At 28.5% G+C, this 23,039-nt stretch overlaps 2 protein-coding genes across 7 annotated transcripts; both read left to right on the forward strand.

Annotated features, from left to right (window-relative positions):
* The first annotated feature begins 219 nt into the window (after window positions 1–219).
* On the forward strand, window positions 220–4,707 carry LOC108451030 (phosphoglycerate mutase-like protein). 2 transcript variants are annotated; one of them, XM_017748765.2, is made up of 10 exons: window positions 220–679; window positions 761–822; window positions 929–1,036; window positions 1,270–1,349; window positions 2,486–2,648; window positions 3,509–3,583; window positions 3,698–3,786; window positions 3,914–4,033; window positions 4,181–4,225; window positions 4,334–4,707. In XM_017748765.2, the coding sequence occupies exons 1-10, from the start codon at window positions 496–498 to the stop codon at window positions 4,446–4,448; spliced, it is 1,041 nt and encodes a 346-aa protein (XP_017604254.1). In that variant the 5' UTR covers window positions 220–495; the 3' UTR covers window positions 4,449–4,707. The 2 variants fall into 2 exon arrangements, with proteins under 2 accessions (XP_017604254.1, XP_052884185.1); XM_053028225.1 differs by having other exon boundaries at window positions 220–822.
* Window positions 4,708–5,603: 896 nt separating this feature from the next.
* On the forward strand, window positions 5,604–9,601 carry LOC108452159 (phosphoglycerate mutase-like protein). 5 transcript variants are annotated; one of them, XM_017749917.2, is made up of 10 exons: window positions 5,604–6,221; window positions 6,524–6,568; window positions 6,661–6,768; window positions 6,879–6,958; window positions 7,121–7,280; window positions 7,647–7,721; window positions 7,809–7,897; window positions 8,043–8,222; window positions 9,130–9,174; window positions 9,266–9,601. In XM_017749917.2, exons 1-10 carry the CDS (start codon window positions 6,069–6,071, stop codon window positions 9,390–9,392), a joined length of 1,062 nt encoding a protein of 353 aa, XP_017605406.1. In that variant the 5' UTR covers window positions 5,604–6,068; the 3' UTR covers window positions 9,393–9,601. The 5 variants fall into 5 exon arrangements, with proteins under 5 accessions (XP_017605406.1, XP_017605408.1, XP_017605407.1 ...); XM_017749919.2 differs by having other exon boundaries at window positions 5,604–6,004; XM_017749918.2 differs by having other exon boundaries at window positions 5,604–6,000.
* Window positions 9,602–23,039: the final 13,438 nt, after the last annotated feature.

A 23,039-nucleotide genomic window follows, 5' to 3' on the forward strand; every position in this document is an offset into this window, starting at 1 on the left:
TTATTATTTTTCATACGGAAATTCTGAAATCCAGATAAAAGTTTTCCATATAATTTACTATTTGTTTTTGGAAATAAAAAATATGAGGACCTTTTGACAAGAAGATAGAATGTATTATGGATCAAACAAGGGGGCCCAAGACATGCCTAATTTGGGGCCCAGGCCTTTGAAAGTTAGCTTATATAATACGATCAGTAATTACTATTTATGGTCTGTGATAAGTGGATACTATTTTTACTGGCGAAAAGGAAAAGATAGAAAAACTATTATTTTTTGTACTCAATTGTCATCTATACCTTTAAATTTATTTTTTATATAATTTTTTTACAAACATAATTTTCCTAAAAAAAATTTTAATCCAAACTTTAATAAGGAAGCAAAGCAACGGGGGAAGCTGCCAATTGGCCATGTGGGCGTGGTCGGTGATGTAAAATAGAATCTCTGGTCCAAAACAATGGCTTCTAAAAAGTGGGGCACTCATCAAAGCATCTTAAAATGCTACAAATTTTGACATCACCCTTTTCCCCCATTCATATAAAGTTTCATTCTTTTTTTCATTCAGTAAATCTTATTCTCTGTTATTCTTCCACGCTGCATACCTCTCTTCCATTGGCCCATTCCCCTTTTCAAAGCCCCAAAACCAATACATTTTTTTCCTCTGTGTCTCTCTCAACTCGCGGTAACCTCTTTCTCTTTTCTCTCTCTTCCCATTGTAAACGTGTTTCGTTTTTTTATATTTTGTTGTTTTGGGTGATTGCAGAAATGGATGCAACGATCAGTCCTGGATTATACCCTTTGCACCGTTGTAAAACTCTCCATCTGGTTCGTGTCGTTGCTGCAAAAAATTCATTTCTGTTTTGATTGATTTGGATTTAAAAGTCGATTGGCCAATTTGGTTTTTAAATAAATGGTTTTTTTTTTCTTGCAGGTGAGGCATGCTCAGGGGGTTCATAATGTAGCAGGGGAAATAGATCACGCTGCTTATTCATCTGAAGAATATTTCGATGCCCATCTCACTCCTCTGGGCTGGCAACAGGTTTATAAAGCAAAATGATCGGTTATATCATTCTGTTTTTTCCTCCAAACAGAAACGATTGGGTTTATTTTGGATTTGTGTTTTCCTTTTCGATTGCTAAAATCTGGTGTATTAAAGTTAGTTTTTAGAGAGTTTTATTCTTTAGAATATACTTTTGAACAATGCTGTTGTTTGGTTTTGGTGGGAACATTATTGCTTTAGTATAATTACTTTTGTAACCGATATCATATCAGGTTGATCATCTGCGCAACCATGTTCATGAAACTGGGCTTTCTAAGAAAGTGGATTTGGTCATTGTTTCCCCTTTGCTCAGGTATTATAACTTTTCAATTACTTTTGTTTGTTTCTCGTTTCGGTACTTTCTTTTTGTCCTTCCCCTCCTTTTTCTTTTACTAGTACTACTACTTTTAGAGAAAAGAGAACTTTTTGACATCTCCTTTATTGTAGTGTTTCTTTTGTCAAATTATTTATATTTCCATTTGCTTTTCATATGAAAAATCATATTTTATAGTAGTAAAAAATTGAAGTTTATACCATGTAGTTGGTATAGGTGGTGCTGGCAGGTACTAAATATTTCAGTCTTAAACCAGTACCAATTAATATATATTTCGTCCAATTAAAATTTCAATAAGTTTCAGTTATTTGAATGTGTTCCTGTCCTTTTGATTCATATCGACTTGTATCCGTATGTAATGGCCCATATTGGTTGAGACAAAATTTTGATATTTTAAATTAATTTTTAATTTTTTACTTTTAATTATTTTAACTTTTCTATAATTTTATTTACAATTAGTGGTCATTAAATTGAATTGTTGAATCTAATTAATAATTTTAAAACTTGTATTTACATATAAATGTATTTATATGGATATAATTGAGATATATTTATATATATAGAAAATGTAATTTATATTTTACCAACATAATCTATAATTTATTATGTGGAAAAATATTTAAATATATAATTTATCAAGAAATTAAAATTAGACTATAAATATATATATATATATATATATATATGAAAAATATTAAAAACATGATAAACCTGAAATGATACTCCAAAACATACCGGTACATACCAGTATCAAAGCAAAAACGTTACATCCGGTATTGACTACCTTGGTCATACCCTACTTGCCTAGGCATATTTGTTCAGACTCCTATCCTAAGAACAAGTGTCTGCTTCACTTAATAGGTCAGTGCAAATTCAACAATCTGTTTTTCTAAATTTGAACACTAGGAAAAGAAAAGGACTAGGAACTAATCCAAAGGGAAAATGAAAACAATTTTTTGTATGTATGTAAGAATCATTGTTATTGTTTAATAGTGAATTTTCATTGCCCAGAAAATGCATATATATTCATGATGTTTTTATTAATGTATACCTAGTTTATGCTTCTGGTTTTCCTCAGATTTCTCATGCTTGAGTTGTATGTTTTGGGATTATAGGACTATGCAAACTGCGGTGGGAGTCTTTGGTGGTGAGGGGTATAAGGATGGGATAGAAGTTCCTCCACTAATGGTGGCAAATGCAGGGCAAAGTGACCGTCCTGAGATTTCAAGCTTGAATTGCCCACCATTTGTAGCTGTTGAACTTTGTCGAGAACATTTGGTATGCCCTGCAACTTAACGTGTTTCTGCTTGACACTAATGCACCATACAAAAAAATTCATTTGCAAGTTAATATGTTACTGCTTATATTTTCATGTGCTGTTGCATACAAGGGATATGATAGCCAATTTCATGCACGGATTGCTATCATACGGAAATCTGTTTTCTCCATTGAGAATGAAAAGGAGTAACAGTATATTTAACATGGATATTCAATATCCATCAATATACTTACAAGCTTGATCGAACTCCTATGCTTTCGGAATAACCAATATCTTATAATCATCCATTCTATTATTCTTCCTTGCTGCAAGTTCACTTCCCACTTTTCTGCTTTGAAAATATGAACTTCTGATGCTCCAATGTTCAATTTCATGTCTGTATTAATGTATTTTCCCCTATGTCCTAAGGGAGACTAGCTCCCAAAATGTATAACATGTTGCTATATATCCATTGTAGATATCCGAATTATGCATGAACACTTAAACATGCATTTGAAGATGCTTAGTATTAGTCACAGACTCATAGATGTCAAGATTGGAAGGAGCAATCAAGGTTATGATAGAGCATAAAAAAATTGATGGTTCAGTCTTTATCATTAAAAAAATGTTAATGGTTCAGTCTTATCATTGGAATTCATCTTTTAGATTGCTTACTTCTGAAATTCTGTACTCAGAGAATAATTGTTATTTAGATTCTGGTGTAGTATGTAAGAACCAACCATAAGTTGATATATATTATATGTTTACTTAAAAGAGTTGGTTCATGTTGTAGAATTTGCAGTTAATACCAATTGCCTAAAGATATTATGCCTTTTTAGTCTCATTTTCATTGTTTCCTCATCGAACCATTGAACCACAGGGAGTCCATCCATGTGATAGAAGAAGAAGCATCAACGAGTATCGGTCTCTCTTTCCTGCAATTGATTTTTCTCTGGCAAGTAGTTGATGTCAATTCTTGCTCATTTTGCTGATACCAGCGATGATTATATAGTTTCAATTTCGATGATGGCTGATTGCAAGCTTTCTTGTTTTATTTTCTCCTCTTCAGATCGAAAATGACGATGACGTTTTATGGAAAGCTGACACCAGAGAAAAGAACGAAGAGGTTGCAGCCAGAGGAATGAAGTTTCTCAGCTGGTAAGTGACCCGTTTCTCTTTCTGCTGTACAAATTATACCTATATTTTGGACCAGCATAGCAAAGAAATGGAAATGTATGCTCAAATTGAACTGCCCCCATGACTAGATCATATAATATTTGCCCAGGTTGTGGACGCGTAAGGAGAAGGAAATTGCAATTGTTACGCACAGCGGATTCTTGTACCATACGTTAAGTGCTTTTGGTAGTGATTGTCATCCATCGGTGAAAGACGAAATATGCAAACAGTGAGTTCCTCAAAATCGTTAATTTTTAATTCACGGGCGTGTAGGCAATTATATGTTAATATGAGGGAAACGTATTTCAGTAGGGATAACCTAAAACCTTGAATTTTTTTCACTGGTTAACTAGAAATTTCGGTATATCTTTTGCAGCTTCAAGAATTGTGAGCTCCGGTCCGTAGTTATCATCGATAGAAGGTATTCGTGATGGTTTTAGAGCTTGAAATGGAATTCGTTTCATCACTGTGGGGCCATTGTTGAAAACTTACTTTTCTAATATCTTTGGTCTTTTTTTCTTCATTGCAGTATGATGGGATCAGATCCTGCAACTACTAACTATCCTGGAAAAATCCCTAGTGGCCTTGATCTTCCAAGTGATGTTGCTGATGAGAAGCTTCCGGATGAAGGAAAAGTGAATTAGTTTCTTCTTTTTTCGTGTTCCGAGGATCGATCGAGCATTGAACATTCAGTTTGATTTTCTAACATGATTCATCACAAATTTACAGAGAGCTAATCTGTTAGGTACTCGGAACAATTTTTGTAAGCTCTCAATCTACATACGTTCTACATACGTTAGGCAATCTTTAAATGATTTGAAGAGTGTTAGATAAAAATTGCTTTATACAGCTAAGGAGCTGTCAATTCTTTATAAATGAAAGCACATGAATTCCTACATCCTATATATTATTGTCCATATACCATTAAATGACAACATGGAAGGCATATTGAACCAGTCCACAAGTTTAACACCGATTTTCTTTCGAGCTGTCTGGATCCATGCGGTTTCGCCCTGCCCAAACGGAGGGTTTAAATGATAGACAATGATATTGATTTTTCGAAATCGACTGTTGTATCGAGCACGGTGTGCTTGAGTTTTCACAATCAAGGAAAAGGGTCAAAACTACATAATATGTTTCTTATATCCTCGTTTTACCTGCTGCATGAATGGAAAACTGAACAAGTAAAGGAAAGTGTTTTGTATATATATCCATAGTAAATTCAAGTTTTGTTCATATATTCATGGACCCAATTCAATTCAGTAGGATCTTTCATTCACATTTTTTCCACTAAAAACGTTTTATAAAACTCTTGAACTTCCGAATTTGGAGTATCCTATTTTTACGCAAGTCACAGGATTCAGCAAACAATCGATATATCACGATCAAGTGTGTAGTATTATTTGTAGTAGCGGTCCTTATATATCATATTAACAATCGAAAGAAAAAAAATTTATTTGATAGGACTTTTTTCTATACTTAAGAATTCTATTGAACCCAAAAATGATATATTGGAAGAAGAAGAATCTTTTGAGTCTTCCAATATCATTAGGATAATTGTTTTGCTCATGTATCTTAACAGGAAATCCAATATTAGAATCTTAGCATAAACAACAACTTTCGCATTCGTTATTATAGAAAAAAATGGAAATGGCTGTAGCGTCACGCAACATGGAAGCCAATGTCAAGTAGGAAATTACCACTGTTGAGTTAAATTTTACTATAAATGGAGGAGGAAGGTGACATGGAGAGCCTATCAAGAAAGGAAAAATTATAAAATTCGAAATCCCAACGTATGCAAACTTGTCCATTATAATCCATTTTATTTATTGCTTCGCAGAATAATCCTTTATTTTTTTCTTAGTTGTAGAATAATCATATTGTTCAATTTTCAACCAAGTAGAACAATGTGTTCTGGTTGCCTTCCACCAGCATGAACAGTTGACCGGTTGACCAATTTTATCTGAATATTTCATCCTATCAGACACTTATCGAAATTTCCTTTTAAATTCCCTCACTGCTCTGGGTAAACACCCCGTAAGCTTATGATTGATTTTCTTATCTTTGAATGATATCACTCTCTTTATAGAATAATTTAATAGCAAGTTCAGTTGGAAGCTCAGAAAAATCAAATACCTGCACTAGTTTCCTCCTTCTCTCTGCGCAGGCAATTACCTGGGAAATTTCCTTCGATCAGTAAGTAAGGATCATATTAATTGTCATGGTCTTTTATTCGTCAACGGAATTTGGATTATCGTGCATGAATGGATGGGATGTGGGGAGGCCAAGTCAATTATGATGCACAGAAATATGTATATTTAAATTTATACTATATAGTTTTCAACCTTGCACAGCTATTGAGGAGCGAGAGTTGTAATGGGAGATTAATTTCTGCAACAAACTTTTTCTATATTCAAGTACAGTAACATTAGCAATGCCTTTTTTTTTTTTTTGTTCTTCTTTCTTCTTGTTTGATTAATAGTATGTTAAAAGTTGTTAGCTTCGAGGTTGTCAACTAAGACGAAAGGGAAAAAAAAGTTTATATACTTTGTCTGTGGGACTAATGACAATGGCTTTTTCTTTTTAAAAACTTCAGGTCTCGAATTTTAATTTAATTTATTGCTTTCCTCGTGTCTAGTATACCTCACGCATTCAATATTTATGAGTTGTCTGCCTTGTTCGGTTTTGTGTTATTTTCCTCTGTTTTTCGCATCTGCAGAAAATGGATACAATTGCAGCGTCTTCCCATAAAATTCTTCATCTGGTTCGTTTCTTCTTTTTTACTCTTTCAGTTTTAAACAAGCAATCAACTCAACAATTTTGAATAAAAATATTTATGTATGAACAATTCATCAGGTGAGGCATGCAGAAGGAATGCATAATCTAGAATCAGACAAGAGTCGTGATCCGCTAACATCATTCGAGTTTTTGGATGCTCAACTCTCCTCTCTCGGCCGGCAGCAGGTGAGTTAGAATCCGTACACAGCTCTCACACTTCAATTCAAATCTATAAATTATCCTTACTTGCTATGCTGGGATTAATGTTTTTGAGTGCATGGATTTGTTTTGAACAGGTTGTTGCTGAGAGGAAACATGTTCGTGAAACTGGACTGCTCGATGAGGTTGAAGTTGTCATCGTTTCCCCCATGACAAGGTACCTTACACTTTTTCTCCTATTTCACACCCACTTGATTTAACCGTTCTAAAATCCGATCGTTACACATATCAACCGTTCTCCTTTATTTTCTCTAACGCAATACTTTTTTTCGCTTTCATTGTTTCACTATTAAAATGTTTTTGAATGGTTCAACTGTAGAACATTGGAAACGGCAGTAGGGATGTTTGGGGGTAAAGAGCAAGCAGATGCATTAGACGTCAGCTCATGCCAGGATTCAAATGTAAATAGCAATCAAACATCCGCGATTTTCAATAGTCGGCCACCAATTGTAGCATATGAGCTTTGTCGAGAACGAATGGTATGTTGTTGCCGTCGCAGCTTCCTCTCTTTTCGCATCATTTTAACAGCTATGCATTAATTATTGAAAAGATAATAATCTGTCAAACAATTAAGCATTGATTTGGACCGTGTTGTGTGTTGTCTTCTCCCCAGTCCCCACATGGAAGCTGCACTCGTTGTTCGTCACTGTGTTTAGTTAGAATAAAAAAATGAAAAAAAATTGAGATTCCTTTTATTTTATTTGATATGATGACGACAAATAAATTAAAATTGATAAAATAAATAGATTAGATTTAAAAGAAAAATAACTCTATTTTTACTTTTATTTTTCTCATCTTTTAATCAAAATCTTAATTCACCTTGTTATGATTTGATCCGGTTGTAGGGAATATTAGAATGTGATAAGAGAACAAATATTAGTCAATATCGGTCTCGTTTCCCTATAGTTGATTTTTCATTGGTAAGTACTATTTTACTCCATAATTTATCTTAAATATTTTGCAATGCCAATAACATTAATTAACACAAACAATTCACTATTAATCAGATTGAAAATGAAGATGATGTTTTGTGGAAATCAGATGAAAGAGAAAGCCACGACGAAATCCAAGCTAGGACAATTAAGTTCCTCAAATGGTGAGTTCAAAATAAAATTTTGTATTTAAATGTTCAAAAATCGGAATCTTACTCTGATATTCATTGGATTTTTTAATATTCTATGATGAAATCCAATGAAAAACCAAGAAGTTGGATAATATACTTGCTTAATTCAATGGTTTAGGTTATGGGAGAGGAAAGAAGAGAAGATAGCAGTTGTGAGCCATGGTATATTTTTGCAAAAAGCGATGATCGAACTTGTTAAGAATAACAATTTTTACCGCTTGCCGCTTCGAGGACAACCGATTAAATTAGAACGAAAAAATTGGTACCGTTTAATGGATGATGAGTATGCACGCAGCCGGTCAGTATCTTTTTACCTGTCTACACCTAAACAATTTCACACATCAATCTTAAATATGCCTAATTCTTTTAGGCTTTTACAAAGCTTATTATTATTATTATTAGATATAATGATAAATTTAGTTTTTAATATTTATTTATTTTGTACTTTTACTTTTATTTTTGTTCATTTTGACTTTCAATTTTAAATTTTAGTTAAATCATTTATTTTAGAGGAAAAACTGATTAAAATTTTAAAATTTTAATAGCATTGATGTAGCTACTTGTATGGTCGTTCATGTATAATTCATAAAAAATAAAAAGAAAAAGAAAAATATAAAAACTTTCAGAAAATTTATTCATATTAGCAGGAAAGTATACCTGAAATGTCACATGAGCTGCTACATCAATACCATTAAAATTTTAACAGCTCAATTAGTTTTTTATCTAAAAGCAAATAATTTAACTAAATTTTAAAGGTTAAAAGTCAAAATAAACCTAAAACAAATAAAGACCAATATGATAAAATAAATAAACATTAAAGGTTAAATCTAAGTTTTTTTTTCATTACATTCAAAACACACGTCTACCTTGGACCTTTGTTATTTATGAAGAGTTATAAAAAGATTGCTTCAAGTGTTATACATAAAATATTAAAACGACCCCTAACGTATGATTGTAGCTTAGCCTCTTTTGGTAGTTACAAAGTGTTTAATCTCATGTTCATTTCTTTTCTCTAAAATCATGACTTTTGTCTTTCATCAATACATATAAAACACGTGATAATTTGTATATAACTAAGTTTAAATTGGTAAGAACATAAAACTTTAAAATAGATATAAAAAATAATTTTAAATCTCACGTACTACCAAAGACTTGCTTCAAAGTTATTTTCTGATAAAAGAAACATTTTTTATTTGTTTACGCAGCTTTAAAAATTGCGAAATTCGTTCAATCGCCATTTTGCACCAAAGGTAAAAACAACATTTGTTTCCATCGAATTATTAAATAATATTGTAAAAGCAAAATGAGAGAAATGATGTAATTGAATTGGAAAATTGGTAGCACGATGGAATCAGATCCGATGATCAGTAAGCAGCACCATTGTGGAAGAATTGGAAAAGAAATGCTCCAAATTAGGGATTCTAGCAATGACAAAATGGCAGTGGAGGAGCTGGAAGTCACCATTTAATGATTGCCTCATCTGCAAAATGGGTGTATGATTTCAAGGTCCAACTCCCACCCTTGGATCTTTTATTTAAGGTGCTTTTCGAAGAAATTGCATCTATTGTTGTTTTTCTTTTGTAAGATTTTAAGTTTTAATGATTTGGAAAAAATAAACCCTTGGCTGAGCTCTGTTCGTGGCAATAAAAACAACATCAAATTAATTAATTAATTAAATTCTGCTATTATACCATATTATTGATTTATAACTTAATCGATTTTAGTTTTTAATTTTTAAAGTAAATGACATTCATTAATCTATTAATTAAATTTTAATAAATGATACGTACAAATAATAAATTTATATTATATATATATTATATATATATATATATATATATATATATGATAATATGAATGTCACGTCATATTTTAAAAATAGTCAAATTTTAATGAATGAAAATTTAAAGTTTTAAAATAACTAAATTATAATTATAATTTTTACAAAATACATATAGTAGAATTAAATGTTTAATAAATATAGGTGCAATTGGTGTTGCATGCAAGGTAGCTAAGGACGGCGGCAGGTCGGCTTATTACTTTATATTTGGACGGCTGTTGCATGATCTGGTTAATTGTGAGTCTAAATAACTAATTTTGTTATTTGCTTTAGAAAGATGAAAAAGAGAGTGATACTCTTAAGACTTGCATACTATTCATTCATTTTTCACATCTCCTTTTTCATTTTTTTTGAATTCAACACATGCCCTATTGAATTCAAATAAATTTAAGCTTTTTTCACATCTCCTTTTTCATTTTTTTGAATTCAACACATGCCCTATTGAATTCAAATAAATTTAAGCTTTTTATAGTTTACGTCTACAATTTTAAAATCCTAATATAATTATATAAAATAGAATTAAATTAATATAAAATATATATGGACAAAAAACAAAAAAATTGGTATGTAAATGAATAAAATTCACATAAAATTAGATTTCAATATAAATACTCAAGAAATTAAGATTTCAATTCTTGCTAGCAATATTTAAGCTTTATTGACTAAGTGTGTGTTTGATAAATTAAAATTTTAAATGTTGTTGAATTAAGTACTGAAATTTTCCGCTACATTTTATAAGTACTGAATTTATATTAGAAAATTATTTGGTAAATTAGTAAAGATGAGTACAAAATATAATTATGTTGTTTGTAAAAGTAAATGTAGATTTTTCTAAAATTATTACTTTTAAATTTAATATTAGTAATATATTATTTTAAATAGTTTTGAATAAAAGATAAATATGGTAATTTGAATATATCATTTTTTAAAAATAATTTATTTTAATTTTTAATAAAATAAAATCAACTTAAGATTTTCTATAAGTAACTACCTATCTACTTATCTTCTTCAACACTTTTTGATTAAATATTTTATATTAGGTAAAAAAATATATGATTATCAAACATATTTAAAATATTAAATGTTATAAATTTTCATTTTCACTTAAATAAATTTTTTAATAATTTATCAAATATACCCTAAATCAAACTTAAACAAACAAATCGATTTTAGGAATCAACCAAGCGGTTTAAATTTCTTGGATTCTTGAGTACGGCTTTTGTGCTTTGTCTGTTTTTTTTTTGTCGTCGTTGTTGTTGTTGTTCTTTTATGAGATTCTTGGCTCTTATTCGGTTGTATTTTACTTCATTTTTTATATTGTGTCTGTGATTTTTTTTTCTTGTTCTGTTTCCAGGAAATTTTCAATATTTTGAGATTCAATCCATTTTGTTTTCCAGATTTCTTCCTCTATCCCTCTTCCTCCTAATTGATGTATATAGATTCAAAAGAATTATGGAAATTTTGATTTTAAATTACTATAATAATAAAATTAAGTATTGTAATAATGGGATTAAAATTAATGTTAAAAGAAGTGTTTAGATTCAAAGACAGTAGTGAAGTGAGATTAGAATAGAAAAGACCATCTTAAACATTAATTTACAATGTTTTATAAATAATAAATAATAAATAATTAAAATTATGTTTTTCTATACAATACCTACTTTTAACTCATAACCTAAACCTTTAAATCAAAAGAAAATGCAATATTAACTGTGCCAATTAAACTAAAACTAAACCGAAAATTAAAATTATGTTTATATATATATATATTTGGCAATATTAGATTGTTATAAAACTTGCATAATTGTTATATAATAAAAATAATAACATATTTACTTTCTGTAATTCTATGAATATTAAATAAGCATACAATCTTCTTCTCAATCATGTACACAGAAGCTCCTAAACAGGGTTGAAGTGAAGAAGAAAATTCTAATCGAAGACTAATTAGAGCAAAATATTCGAGTGAGAAATTATTGTTCCAATGCCGTAGAAGATCCTGGATTGAATAAAAGTACTGTTATTTAAAAATAACATTATACAACATTTGTGCAAAATCCATAAGTACACTCACTAAAACATAAGTTGACTTAATCCAAAAGAAGAACTTCTACTACATCCATAGAATAATTTAAGCTAAAGGCCATCACACATATAAAGTGGCGAATGGGAGTAACTGTGATCGCCCACATCGCTTTGTCTTGTTCTTTGTTTACATCTTTGCTTTATTTATCAATCCAATTTTGGAATCAACGAAAGGCCAAATTATTAATTTCTTACCCTTTGTCTTCCCACGAGAGGGCAGTCATTTTTTAGTTACAAAACATGTCGTCTACTTTGTCCTATTCCCATTTTGTCATAATTGATTAAGGTTTTATTACTTTTCTACCATCAAATTGCCTTTTTCCATAATTCATAAGCCTTATCATTTACTCCTTTTAAAAATTAACTTTTCCATGACTTCCAGACACCAAATCTACACCAGGAGAGCAAATAAATACTTTGGTCCCTGTCATCGACACATAGAATCCAAAGTTGTTTTCATAGTTCACTTATGAAAAAAAGTTAGGTGTCAGTAAGATATGATAAGATTTAGTGTGAGATCAAAATAGTAAATGGATCATTGGGTTTAGCAAATGTTTGGAAAATTGTACAATAACTGAGCTTGAATTTTAGGGTATCTTAGATGGGTTAAAGTTTATCTTAGATAAAAGATTTGAAAGGGTCTTAATTTAAATAAATAGTTTCAAGGTTGCTACTACCATTCAAGAAAGTACCTTTAGAATCTCGAATTCAACTCTCCTCAAAAGAATTCATTAGATCTTGACAAAGGCAAAGCAGTAGAATATTCAACATATCCCCCAAGAAAAAAACATAATTACAGATAGTCTTGTTAAGATGATTTGTAATAAAAAGTTAAATTGTATAAGAATCTAGTTTTTTAAGTCTTGTATCTTATATTTTTCACTAAAAAAAAAAAAGAAGAATTTGGCTCCTTAATTTGGAAAACTTATTATTTTGATTCCCTAAATTTATAATCTTATTAGTTAATTAAATAATTTCAAAGTCAAAATTTATAAATCAATTTGAATTTCCTAAACAAAAATTTATTAACTTCTTCCTACACCACTCAAACAATCCACTAAAAACAAGGTGGGAATTGGTGTTTGCATGCGCCACCAATGTTTAATTTCCATAGTGCAATGATATGAGAATAGTTAGGTTGGCCAACGGAATTAGGAGTGGGCTACTTTTGTTTAGCCATTTGTGCAATATGGGAACTTAGTCAGCTGAAATATTGGGTTCATATGAATCATTAGTCAAGTCCTCCTGCAATGTTAGGTTTTATGGTGGATGGTGGAGGAGACTAAGACTTTTTTTTTTTTTGGGGGAGGGAAGGTAGGTAAACAATTAAAAATAAAAGCGAACGACAGAGGGATTAAAGTTTTTTTATTTTATTTTATGGATTACACATAGTTTGAACTATGGTCTATGATGCCAATTTACAACTTTTTTTGTCACTATAACTATAGCATTGTAATAAATAAAATTATAAACTATGAGATTTTCTTAAGGTTGAGGATTCATTTTTTAAGATTTGTTTTCATTTATATATATATAAAAGGATTTGCTTACATCTATACTTCCTAGTTATGGTGTTTTCACTTCTTTTCCCTGCCATTCAAGTTTCTAGATGCTAGCTATTTAGAGGGTTGGCAGATAGCCTTTTATTATTATTAGTGTCGGTCACAAATTTATTAAAAGTGATTAAGTTTTTATATATAATTACTGGAATTAGGTGGGACAGTAAAAGTCTTTTTTATTTTAATTAGTGGTTAAGGATTTAATCTTCACCTTGAATATGAAATAATTTTAAAATTCATAATCAGCATTTATCTCTTTTAATGGGTTTATAAAATATAAAGAACTAAATACTGGGGTCTAATAGATATAGTGAGAAATTAAAAAAAAAAGTTTGATTCTAGTTACAAGTTTATTAGAAGCCACGTAGGGTAAATCATTTTATCAAATATCTTATTTTCCTTTTTTTGGGGTTAAATTCAACTAAATCAGAATTAGAGTTTTCTCTTGTTGGGTTTAGCATCATCTTAGATCACTATAAATGTCACAGTCCACAAACATTAGTCATGAGCCCATGACTAAGGTGCACACAATCGCACAAATTGCTCATATAAATATTGAGCTTATTTAATACCAAAAAATTCATCAAACTCCAAAATCATTTTAATTCTAGAAGCTTGAAAACACAATAAACAACCGCTAAATTATGTAATTTTTTTTTCAAGCGAGAGTTAAAGAGTTTGATAAGCATGTGTAGTAAAATAATAAAAAATTAATTATCTATAATATAAAAGAAGAATGAATTTGAAAAACTTTTGCATTAACGAGAACACTCTTTTATTTTTATCATATTACTAAATTGAAATTTAAAATATGTATAATTTGATTTAGAATAATTAGTTATAATTGCATTTTAAAAAAGTTATGATTATTTTATCGAGTTTAAAATAAAGTTATAACTTGAATAAAAGTTTAAACATGCTCATTACCAATAAGTAACGTTAAAGTATTATTTTTAAAAAGTCTGAATTATTTTCATTTTTATAAGTAAATTTTATTTTCATATTTATTAACATAATAAAATAAAATTATAACTTATGTTGCAAGTGAGAAAGAAATATAGTATAAAAAAACGTGGCGCTTATTATACCCTCGATTCACTTATGGAGTCTAAAAACTTTATTAATGGTGTATTAAATAATTAACCTTTACTTATAGTTTATTAGGTTTATTGAGTGTTTTTTTGAGTCTGTCTTTCAAGGAGACTAATTTCTCTATTTATATGATACGGTTTCTAGATGTGAAGTCTTAGGTAAGCTCTCATACATGCCAACACGTACCCTATTCATAGATTAACACGTGTTCCCTAAGCATGGATTTACTTGCATGGTGATACGAATCCACTACGTGCGAACTCGTATAAGCGAACTATGCAAGCAATCACTATTGAAGTAAAGAGGATCGATCCGTCCCAGTCGAGTAAGCGAGTAGCGGATCAATAATGACAAACATCGATTAATTTGAATTCTGAAAAATGTTTAAATCGTTTAAAACTTAAAAATAGAATTGAATTTTAGTAGTAGATGTAGATGAGTGATGTAAGGGAGATTTTTATATCATTGTTAATAGTAACACGAGAGAAATTAGTTTTCATCTTATTGGAGTTATTAGGTTTTAGGTTGTTGAAGTCGAAACCAAGCCCAATAGGCAAACAGGTAATGAATTTATTAGACTCCTTAATCCAAAGCAAAGGCCTTAAATATGTGAACCGGAGAAACATAGTTTAGTACATTGGATGGTCCAAATAATTATTTTTGGGAAAAGGGTTTTAGCTTAGTTTCGGCTCGGAGGATCAAGGAATTAAAGTTTCTTACGACCTCTTCTACACATTGCACTTTGCAGCTCTACCATCAAAGATACATGCTTTGGCCCAATTATGTAAATAAATAAATAATATGGACATAAAAATCAACATTCAATTATTTACAACTTAAAGTAAATAGGCACAACGAGTTTAGAAACATTTAAATTTAATTTAATTCCTCACATGATGAAGAGCCAAAGATGAATAAGAAAATAATCAATCAAAATCTGTCAAATACAAAGCTGGATATATAACTTGTTGACAGACTAACTTCCAGTAATACATTATAAGGCCCCTCATGAATGTTGACGAGGCCCGTCTCCACAACCAATGAATGAAGAGTAGGATAACGAAGAGCTTTAGTAAAAATGTCAGCTGGAAGATTCAACATGAAATAGCTTTAAATACATATATATGTCACGGACAGTTGATGTCAATATGTTTAATCCTCTCGTGGAAGATTTGATTATTATCCAAGTGAATGGCAACTTGATTGTCACAATATAAAAAAGACACCTTAAAGATATTAGTATTGAATGAGGATAACAAAGCTACTACATATATTATTAAATATAATTTTTTTTTTTATTTAGACTGACGATGACTCAAGATAAATCATGCTACACTCAATACTTAAAAAGTATATTTAAGACAATCTTGGTTTAATCAATTCATTCTCGAACATATCAAGACTTTATACAAATATAGTACACCCTTCCAATGATCCATTTAACCACTAATAACAAATAACATTAAGCTCCCAATAATACAATGTACGTAGCTTATTTAATTATCTTCTTTTTAACTAAACTCTTGTCTCCCTACTTATCCAAATTATGGTTTCAAATTAAGATTCTCTTATTTATGTCATTGTAACTTTGATTTTGATACCTTATCAATTCATAGGTATAGTTTGATTCTAAATTATTCGATAGCATATTAATTAAATTCTTTCTCATATATTTATCATACAATGTGTAACATCTCAATTTTTTAGTGGTGTTGGAAATAGTGGTTCGAGGCATCAAATTAGGTGAGTAAGTTCGTAAATATTATTATTTAATATTTACGAGTTAAATATAGTTTTAAAAAGATTTTTGATTTGGTAATTTATATTTTATAATTATTTATTAGGTTTGAGTGGTAATACCCTAGATTAAGTGGTTTTAGAAAGTGAGGTACCAGGACCTCGTTTCTATAAATCGAGCCGTAAATATTTATAAAAATATTTACGGAGTATCATTAAGGTAGTATTAAAATTTCGTTGAAAAATCTTAACGTTTCGATAGTTAATTAATTAAAAAAGACTAAATTGAAAAAGGTGCAAAACTTGCTAATTTTAATATTTAAATGATTAAATGACTTGTAATTAAATAAGGACCTAAGTAATAATTGTACCTAAATTTAATAGATGAGGCAGCATAATAAGAGAAAAATAATAAAATAAGGCCACTCAATGGCAAAATTGTAAATTTAATGAAATCAAAATAAAACAAATTAGATTTGGATAGTTTTCTAAACATTTCTTCTTCAATTTTCGGTTCAAAACAGACAAAAGAAACACTTTAAGCCGGTTCCTCAATTTTTGCTTTATGTGAGCTCAATTCTTACCAGTTTCTTATCATTTTTATGTTTTTGAGATTGTTACAATTAGATTCAATTAAACCATACCTTTGTTTTTTATTTTATTAAAAATTTTGGAAGTTTCCATTGATAAATATTAGATGTTTTTTATGACATGGATTTAGAGTTTTGATTGTGTTGTATAATGGTTTTATAAAGTGATTTTGTTAAATATTGTTTTAGGATTAAATTTTGAAAATGTCAAAATATTAGGGTTTAATAGTGAACTTTTTATTTATTAGGGTTTTATGATGGCCTAGAATATTTTGATTGATTATTGAATGAGAAAATTAGTTAATTTAATAAATTAACTAATTAAGGGATTAAATTATAAAAATTGTAAAAGTTTGAGGTAATTGTGTAAATTTGAAAAATAAAAGGGTATTAATTATAAAATGAATTGGAAATGAAATATATGCTAATAAATGAATAATTTTATATTTTAGATCAAGATCCCGTAGATACTCGTAAAAAAAGAAAAATATCGCAATAGTCCCTGAAGTTCTACAATTACTACAATTCAATCAAGGTAAGTTCGTACGGTTAAAATTTAATATTTTGTATAAACTGGTGAATGATATTATTTATTTATTCTATTATTGGAAATGAATTATTGTTGGAATTATAATATTGAATTGGATTTCGGTTTGAATGGAACTCGGGATTTGAGTACATTCGTATTTTGGTGTATGACGGTATTGGAAGGAGACAACGGCATTTTTCCCAAGTAAACTGAGGTTCAGCATTTGTTTCGAACTCTCGTGTTTTACTTTCTATTAAGCTCTTACAAGCTTTTGTTCAGCTTTCTAGTATTCGGGAGAACCGGCTATTATGAACTTCTGTTGACGATGTACTCTTATCCGTAAGTCATTCTTCGAATGGAAAATTTTGGTAAAGTGATTTATTTAATGAATTTGAAAGACATGTTATGTATTTTTGTATTGATTTGAATACGGAGGTATTTATCAATTGAAGTTGTGAATGACAGGTAGTTGGCATGAATGATTTTATTTATTCGACTTGTTATAGTAGGTTCGATAAGATTTACGTTTAACCCGTCGAATTTACTAAGCTACATTAAGCTTATTTGTATTGTTTAATGTTTTTGTAGTTTTTCGGAAGGTTGGACAATCGGACTGGCACTCAAGCTACACTATCCAGGTTATTTCGGTAGTTTTTGAAACATTAAATACAGTTTATATGGCATGTATATGCTTTTGTACGGACTTAGTCAAAATTTAGCTCATGTAAATATTATGAATAATATTTTGTTTATATAACCAACATACATATTGATATGAAATTAAGGTATGAGTGTGATGTTAGTATAAATGATATATGTATATATATAATTGAGTTAAAGTGAACTTTGGTATCTTCGTTAGATAGGTTAATTAGGTAAGTTTGGAGACTTGGTTGACATTTTTCTAAGTTGTCATTTGAGGTATCTAAGGGTTTATTAGTTGCATATCGTGATAAAAACATGTTTAAAACTTGATTTTAGCTTATGTTAAATGCCTTATTATGGTTTGTTGATGTGCAAATTGTTGAGGCTAGGTTGGTATCAATTTGAGTGAGAAATGTGGCTTATAAAATAGACTATTTTCGTCCACATGGGTAAAGACACGGGCCTGTATCTTTTAGGAATGCAAGTCAGTATGCTCACATGGCCTAGCACACAGGCGTGTGACTTGGTCGTGTTACCCAAGTCAAATAGTTACACGGGTATGGACACGAGCTGAGACACGGCCATGTGTCCCTATTTTGAATGCCCACACGGCCTGAGACACAGGCTCGTCTCCTGACCGTGTGAGTCACACGGCCTAGCCACACGACTGTGTGACCCTTGTAGTGTTGAAAATTTTAAAAATTTTTGAAAAATTCTTTGAGTTTTCGATTTAGTCTCGACTTGTTTCTAATATGTATTTTGGGTCTTGAGGGCTCGTTTAAGGGACGATATATATGATTTTTGATTAGTTTTATTATGAGTATTGATATGTAACGAAACGCTTGAAATTTCTGTCTGATTGATCCGTAAACCCCAGTAATGCTCTGTAACCCTGTTCCGGCAATGGATACGGGTTAGGGGTGTTACACAATACATTCAAATCAGATAGTGATTCCAATTAGAATTACAAATCTCTACTAAATTATATTAGATATATTAATTTTACACATCTTAATATAAGTTATTTAATATTTAAGGCTAATTCAAAATTTTAAAATATGCATATATGAATATCCATTTGAATGATTATACTATATCACAATTTTAATCACAATAATTTGATTTTATTCGCAACATTTAGTAAATACTAGTGGAATACAAAATTGGATATACGAAATAACACACTCATCTAATCAGAACATTGTTGAGAATTACTAATCACACCCATTTAGTACAAACTACAAAACTTGTTGGGAACTTTAATTCGCACTCATTTAAATGTAAGATATAATAAGACAAACACTGGATGGTGTGATTCCAAATACATTCATCCAATACGAGATTGGCAAGAATTAATAATTTATAATGAATCATAACACTAGTATTTTATATTAACATGTTAATCATATCAAAAACTATTTCCTATCGGATTTACCAGAACTTTTAATCAATATTCTTATAGTTTCTCACTTTGGAAATAAATAAACAATTTCATTCTTTTTTGTGTAGTACAATTATCATCATTTACTAGTACCATATAATTACTCACTCAAGGAGCATACATTCATTTCTTTCTTTATTGCAAGTAAGAATATTCTTACCTTGACCAACCAAGTACATAATCATTTCTTCTTTTTTTTTTGGGTGAAATGCAATAATAGGACAAAGTCTGAACAACAAACACAACTAGCACGACTCAAACCTAGTGTAACGACCACATTTTGATTTGGAGCTAAGTACAGTGATAGACGGGGTTAGAAAGTAGTGGAGAAATTTTGAAATTTACTAAATATGGATTTTAGTATTAAATTATGAAGTATTTAGACCCGATAGGAGATTAGAAAATATTTCTAAGATAGAAAATATTTAAATAGAAGCTTAGACTAAATTGAAAGAATATAAAATTATATTGTGGTGTAAATAGGAATTTATAAAGTTAGGAGATACATAGTGGTAATAGAAAGGAAGAAAGGATTAAGAAGAAATTTAACCAAGTGAAGTATAAGTCATCCTAGGAATTATAAAAGATGAATTGGGATAAAATGGTAAATAGCCAAGTAGATATTTTAATGTAATGATATGGGTAAAAGTGTAAAGATGGATGGCTTGAGGACTTATTAGCAAATTGACCATTTAATAAAAAAGTGAGATATTTTTAATAGAAATGTGCAGAAAAGTGGAGAAAAGATGAAAGATATCATCTTTCCAACTTACCAAACCGTCGTTCACCCCCCAAATCCATCCAACTTTTATTTTATTTCCTTCCATGTCCTTCATCCATTGTTAAACCATCCAAGCTTCAAACTTCATTTTTCTCTGACATTTCTTTAGTAAAAGCTAAAAATAAGACTAGTGAGCAACTTTATTTCATGAGGAAACTTCTATAGATGGGTTAAAAGAGATAATACATGAGCTAGGGTTTTGGGTTTTCAAAAAGGTTAACGTAAGAATTATGGAAATTCTTATAACATACATTCTTATTTTCATAATCTAGCATAGAAAAGTTATTTGATTTTAGTTTGAACTTATAAATGTTATATGTTGTTATGAAATTGAAGAAAAAGAGAAGAAGTTTGAGGACAAAAGTGAAGGGAAAGGAGAAGAAGAGAAGAAAAACTCATCAACTAAATTTTGGTTGTAAGTACTTCAAGTAGTAATTTTGTTTAAGTTATATTAATTAAGTATTTTAATTACTAAATTAATGATATTATAATAAGTATTTAGTAGGGGTAAGTAATGTAAATGTTATGAAATTTGACTTTAGTGTACCATTATATGATGTATGGTGGTGATAATGAAAAGGACTAAATTGAAAGAAATTAAAAAATGTTATGATATTATGAATATATAGAAAGTGAGTTTAAATGAAGTGATGTGAAAATTAGAGTGTTATATGTGGTAAAAATGAAGAGAATTTACAAGTTTTAGTGTTATTATTGTAATAAGGACGAAATCGTGAAAAATACAAAGTTATATTATTTTCTGTCAAGTGAATGAATAAAAAGATTTAATAATAAGAAAAGCTCATGTAGACAAGTCCCGAACTATTGGGATATTGATGGCATGCCATTAAGGAAAAATTAGTGTGCTTATCGTATTATTTCGCACTTCGGTGCTTATCATTGTAAAATTTGTACTTTGGTGCTTATCGTAATTATTTTGCATTTCGGTGCTTATCGTTATTTGCACTTTGTGCTTAGTGATATATGATATGAATTAACAATGCATTATCAATTTATTTCCATATATCCTAAATGTTCAGCTAGTCTACATTGGGCTACAGTGTCATAATTCGACTATTATCAATTAATGGGTTACAGTAAGTAAGGCTTTTTTACTAAAAGAACCCATCAAATTTAATTAAGTACCAAAATGACCCACCTTTTTAATTAAACACCAAAATGACCTAAAATCTACAGTAAAAGTTGGTGGAGCAAAATTATATAGCGTCACCAACTTGCCACGTCAGCAGGGAGCATAAAAAATTAATTTTTTGGTGGAGCCATGTAAAATGACGCCACCTTTATAAATATCAGGGAAATACTGAAATTTTTAAAAATATAGGAGAACTTCAAAAAGATTAACCATTTTTCTTGTGGAGCCAATTAATATGGCGCCACCAGTCCCTCCATGTCAGTTTTTTTTTTTACTTTTCTTTATTTATTTTATTTTATTTTATTTATTATTATTAAATTTAAAAAATTAAAATATATATTTGAAATATTTTATTAATCTATATTTTTAAAATTTTAAATATATATTCTGAAATTACTTTTAAAATTTTAAATATTATTTTTAAATTATTTTATTTTGAAATTACTTTTTAAATTTTAAATATTATTTTGAAATTATTTTATTTTGTTTATTTATTTATTTATTTTTGTTATTAATTTTAAAAATTTAAAATGTATATTTGAAATGTTTTATAATATATTTTTTAAAAATTTTAAAATTATTTTAAATTATTTTTAATTTTTGAATATTATTTTTGAACATTAAATATATATTTTAATAATATAAAATATTTAAATATTTTAAATTTATGACCTTTCAAATTTATTATTAGTTTTTAATATTTTAAATATTATTTAATTTATTTTATAATATTTTAAATTATGATTTTAAATCATTTTTAAAGATATTCGCTTTTTAAAGAAAAAGATAAAAGTTAATAAAAAGTAAAAAAAGTGAAATTTGAATTAACAAAAAATAAAAAATATTTGTTAAAAAAGATTTATTTGTTAAAAAATATGATGTGACCAGTTATAATATGTATTTTTAATTTTAATTTTAATTTAAATTTTTATTTTTAATATATATATTTTAATTAAATTCATTTTTAACAAATAAATCTTTTTTATTAATATATATTTGAAATATTTTATTAATATATATTTTTAAAATTTTAAATATATATTTTGAAATTACTTTTTAAATTTTAAATATTATTTTAAAATGTTAAATATTTTTTAGTATTATAAAAATTTAAATATTTTAAACTTTCAAATTTGTTATTAGTTTTATAATAATTTAAATATTATTTAATTTGTTTTATAATATTTTAAATTATGATTTTTAAATTATTTTAAAGATATTCAAACCTTTTTTAAATTCTATTTAAAATTTAAAAATGATATTTTATTTTAAAAATAAATTTGAATTAATAAAAAATAAAAATATTTGTTAAAAATATTTATTTGTTAAAAATGAATTTAATTAAATATATATATATATTAAAAATAAAAAATTAAATTAAAAATTAAAATATATATTATAATTGGTCACATCATATTTTTTAACAAATAAATCTTTTTTAACAAATATTTTTATTTTTTATTAATTCAAATTTTACTTTTTTTTTACTTTTTATTAACTTTTATCTTTTTCTTTAAAAAGCCGAATATCTTTAAAAATAATTTAAAAATCATAATTTAAAATATTATAAAACAATTTAAATAATATTTAAAATATTAAAAACTAATAATAAATTTGAAAGGTCATATCTTTAAAATATTTAAATATTTTATATTATTAAAAA

Source organism: Gossypium arboreum, chromosome 5, assembly GCF_025698485.1.
Source record: "Gossypium arboreum isolate Shixiya-1 chromosome 5, ASM2569848v2, whole genome shotgun sequence".
Lineage (NCBI taxonomy): Eukaryota > Viridiplantae > Streptophyta > Magnoliopsida > Malvales > Malvaceae > Gossypium > Gossypium arboreum.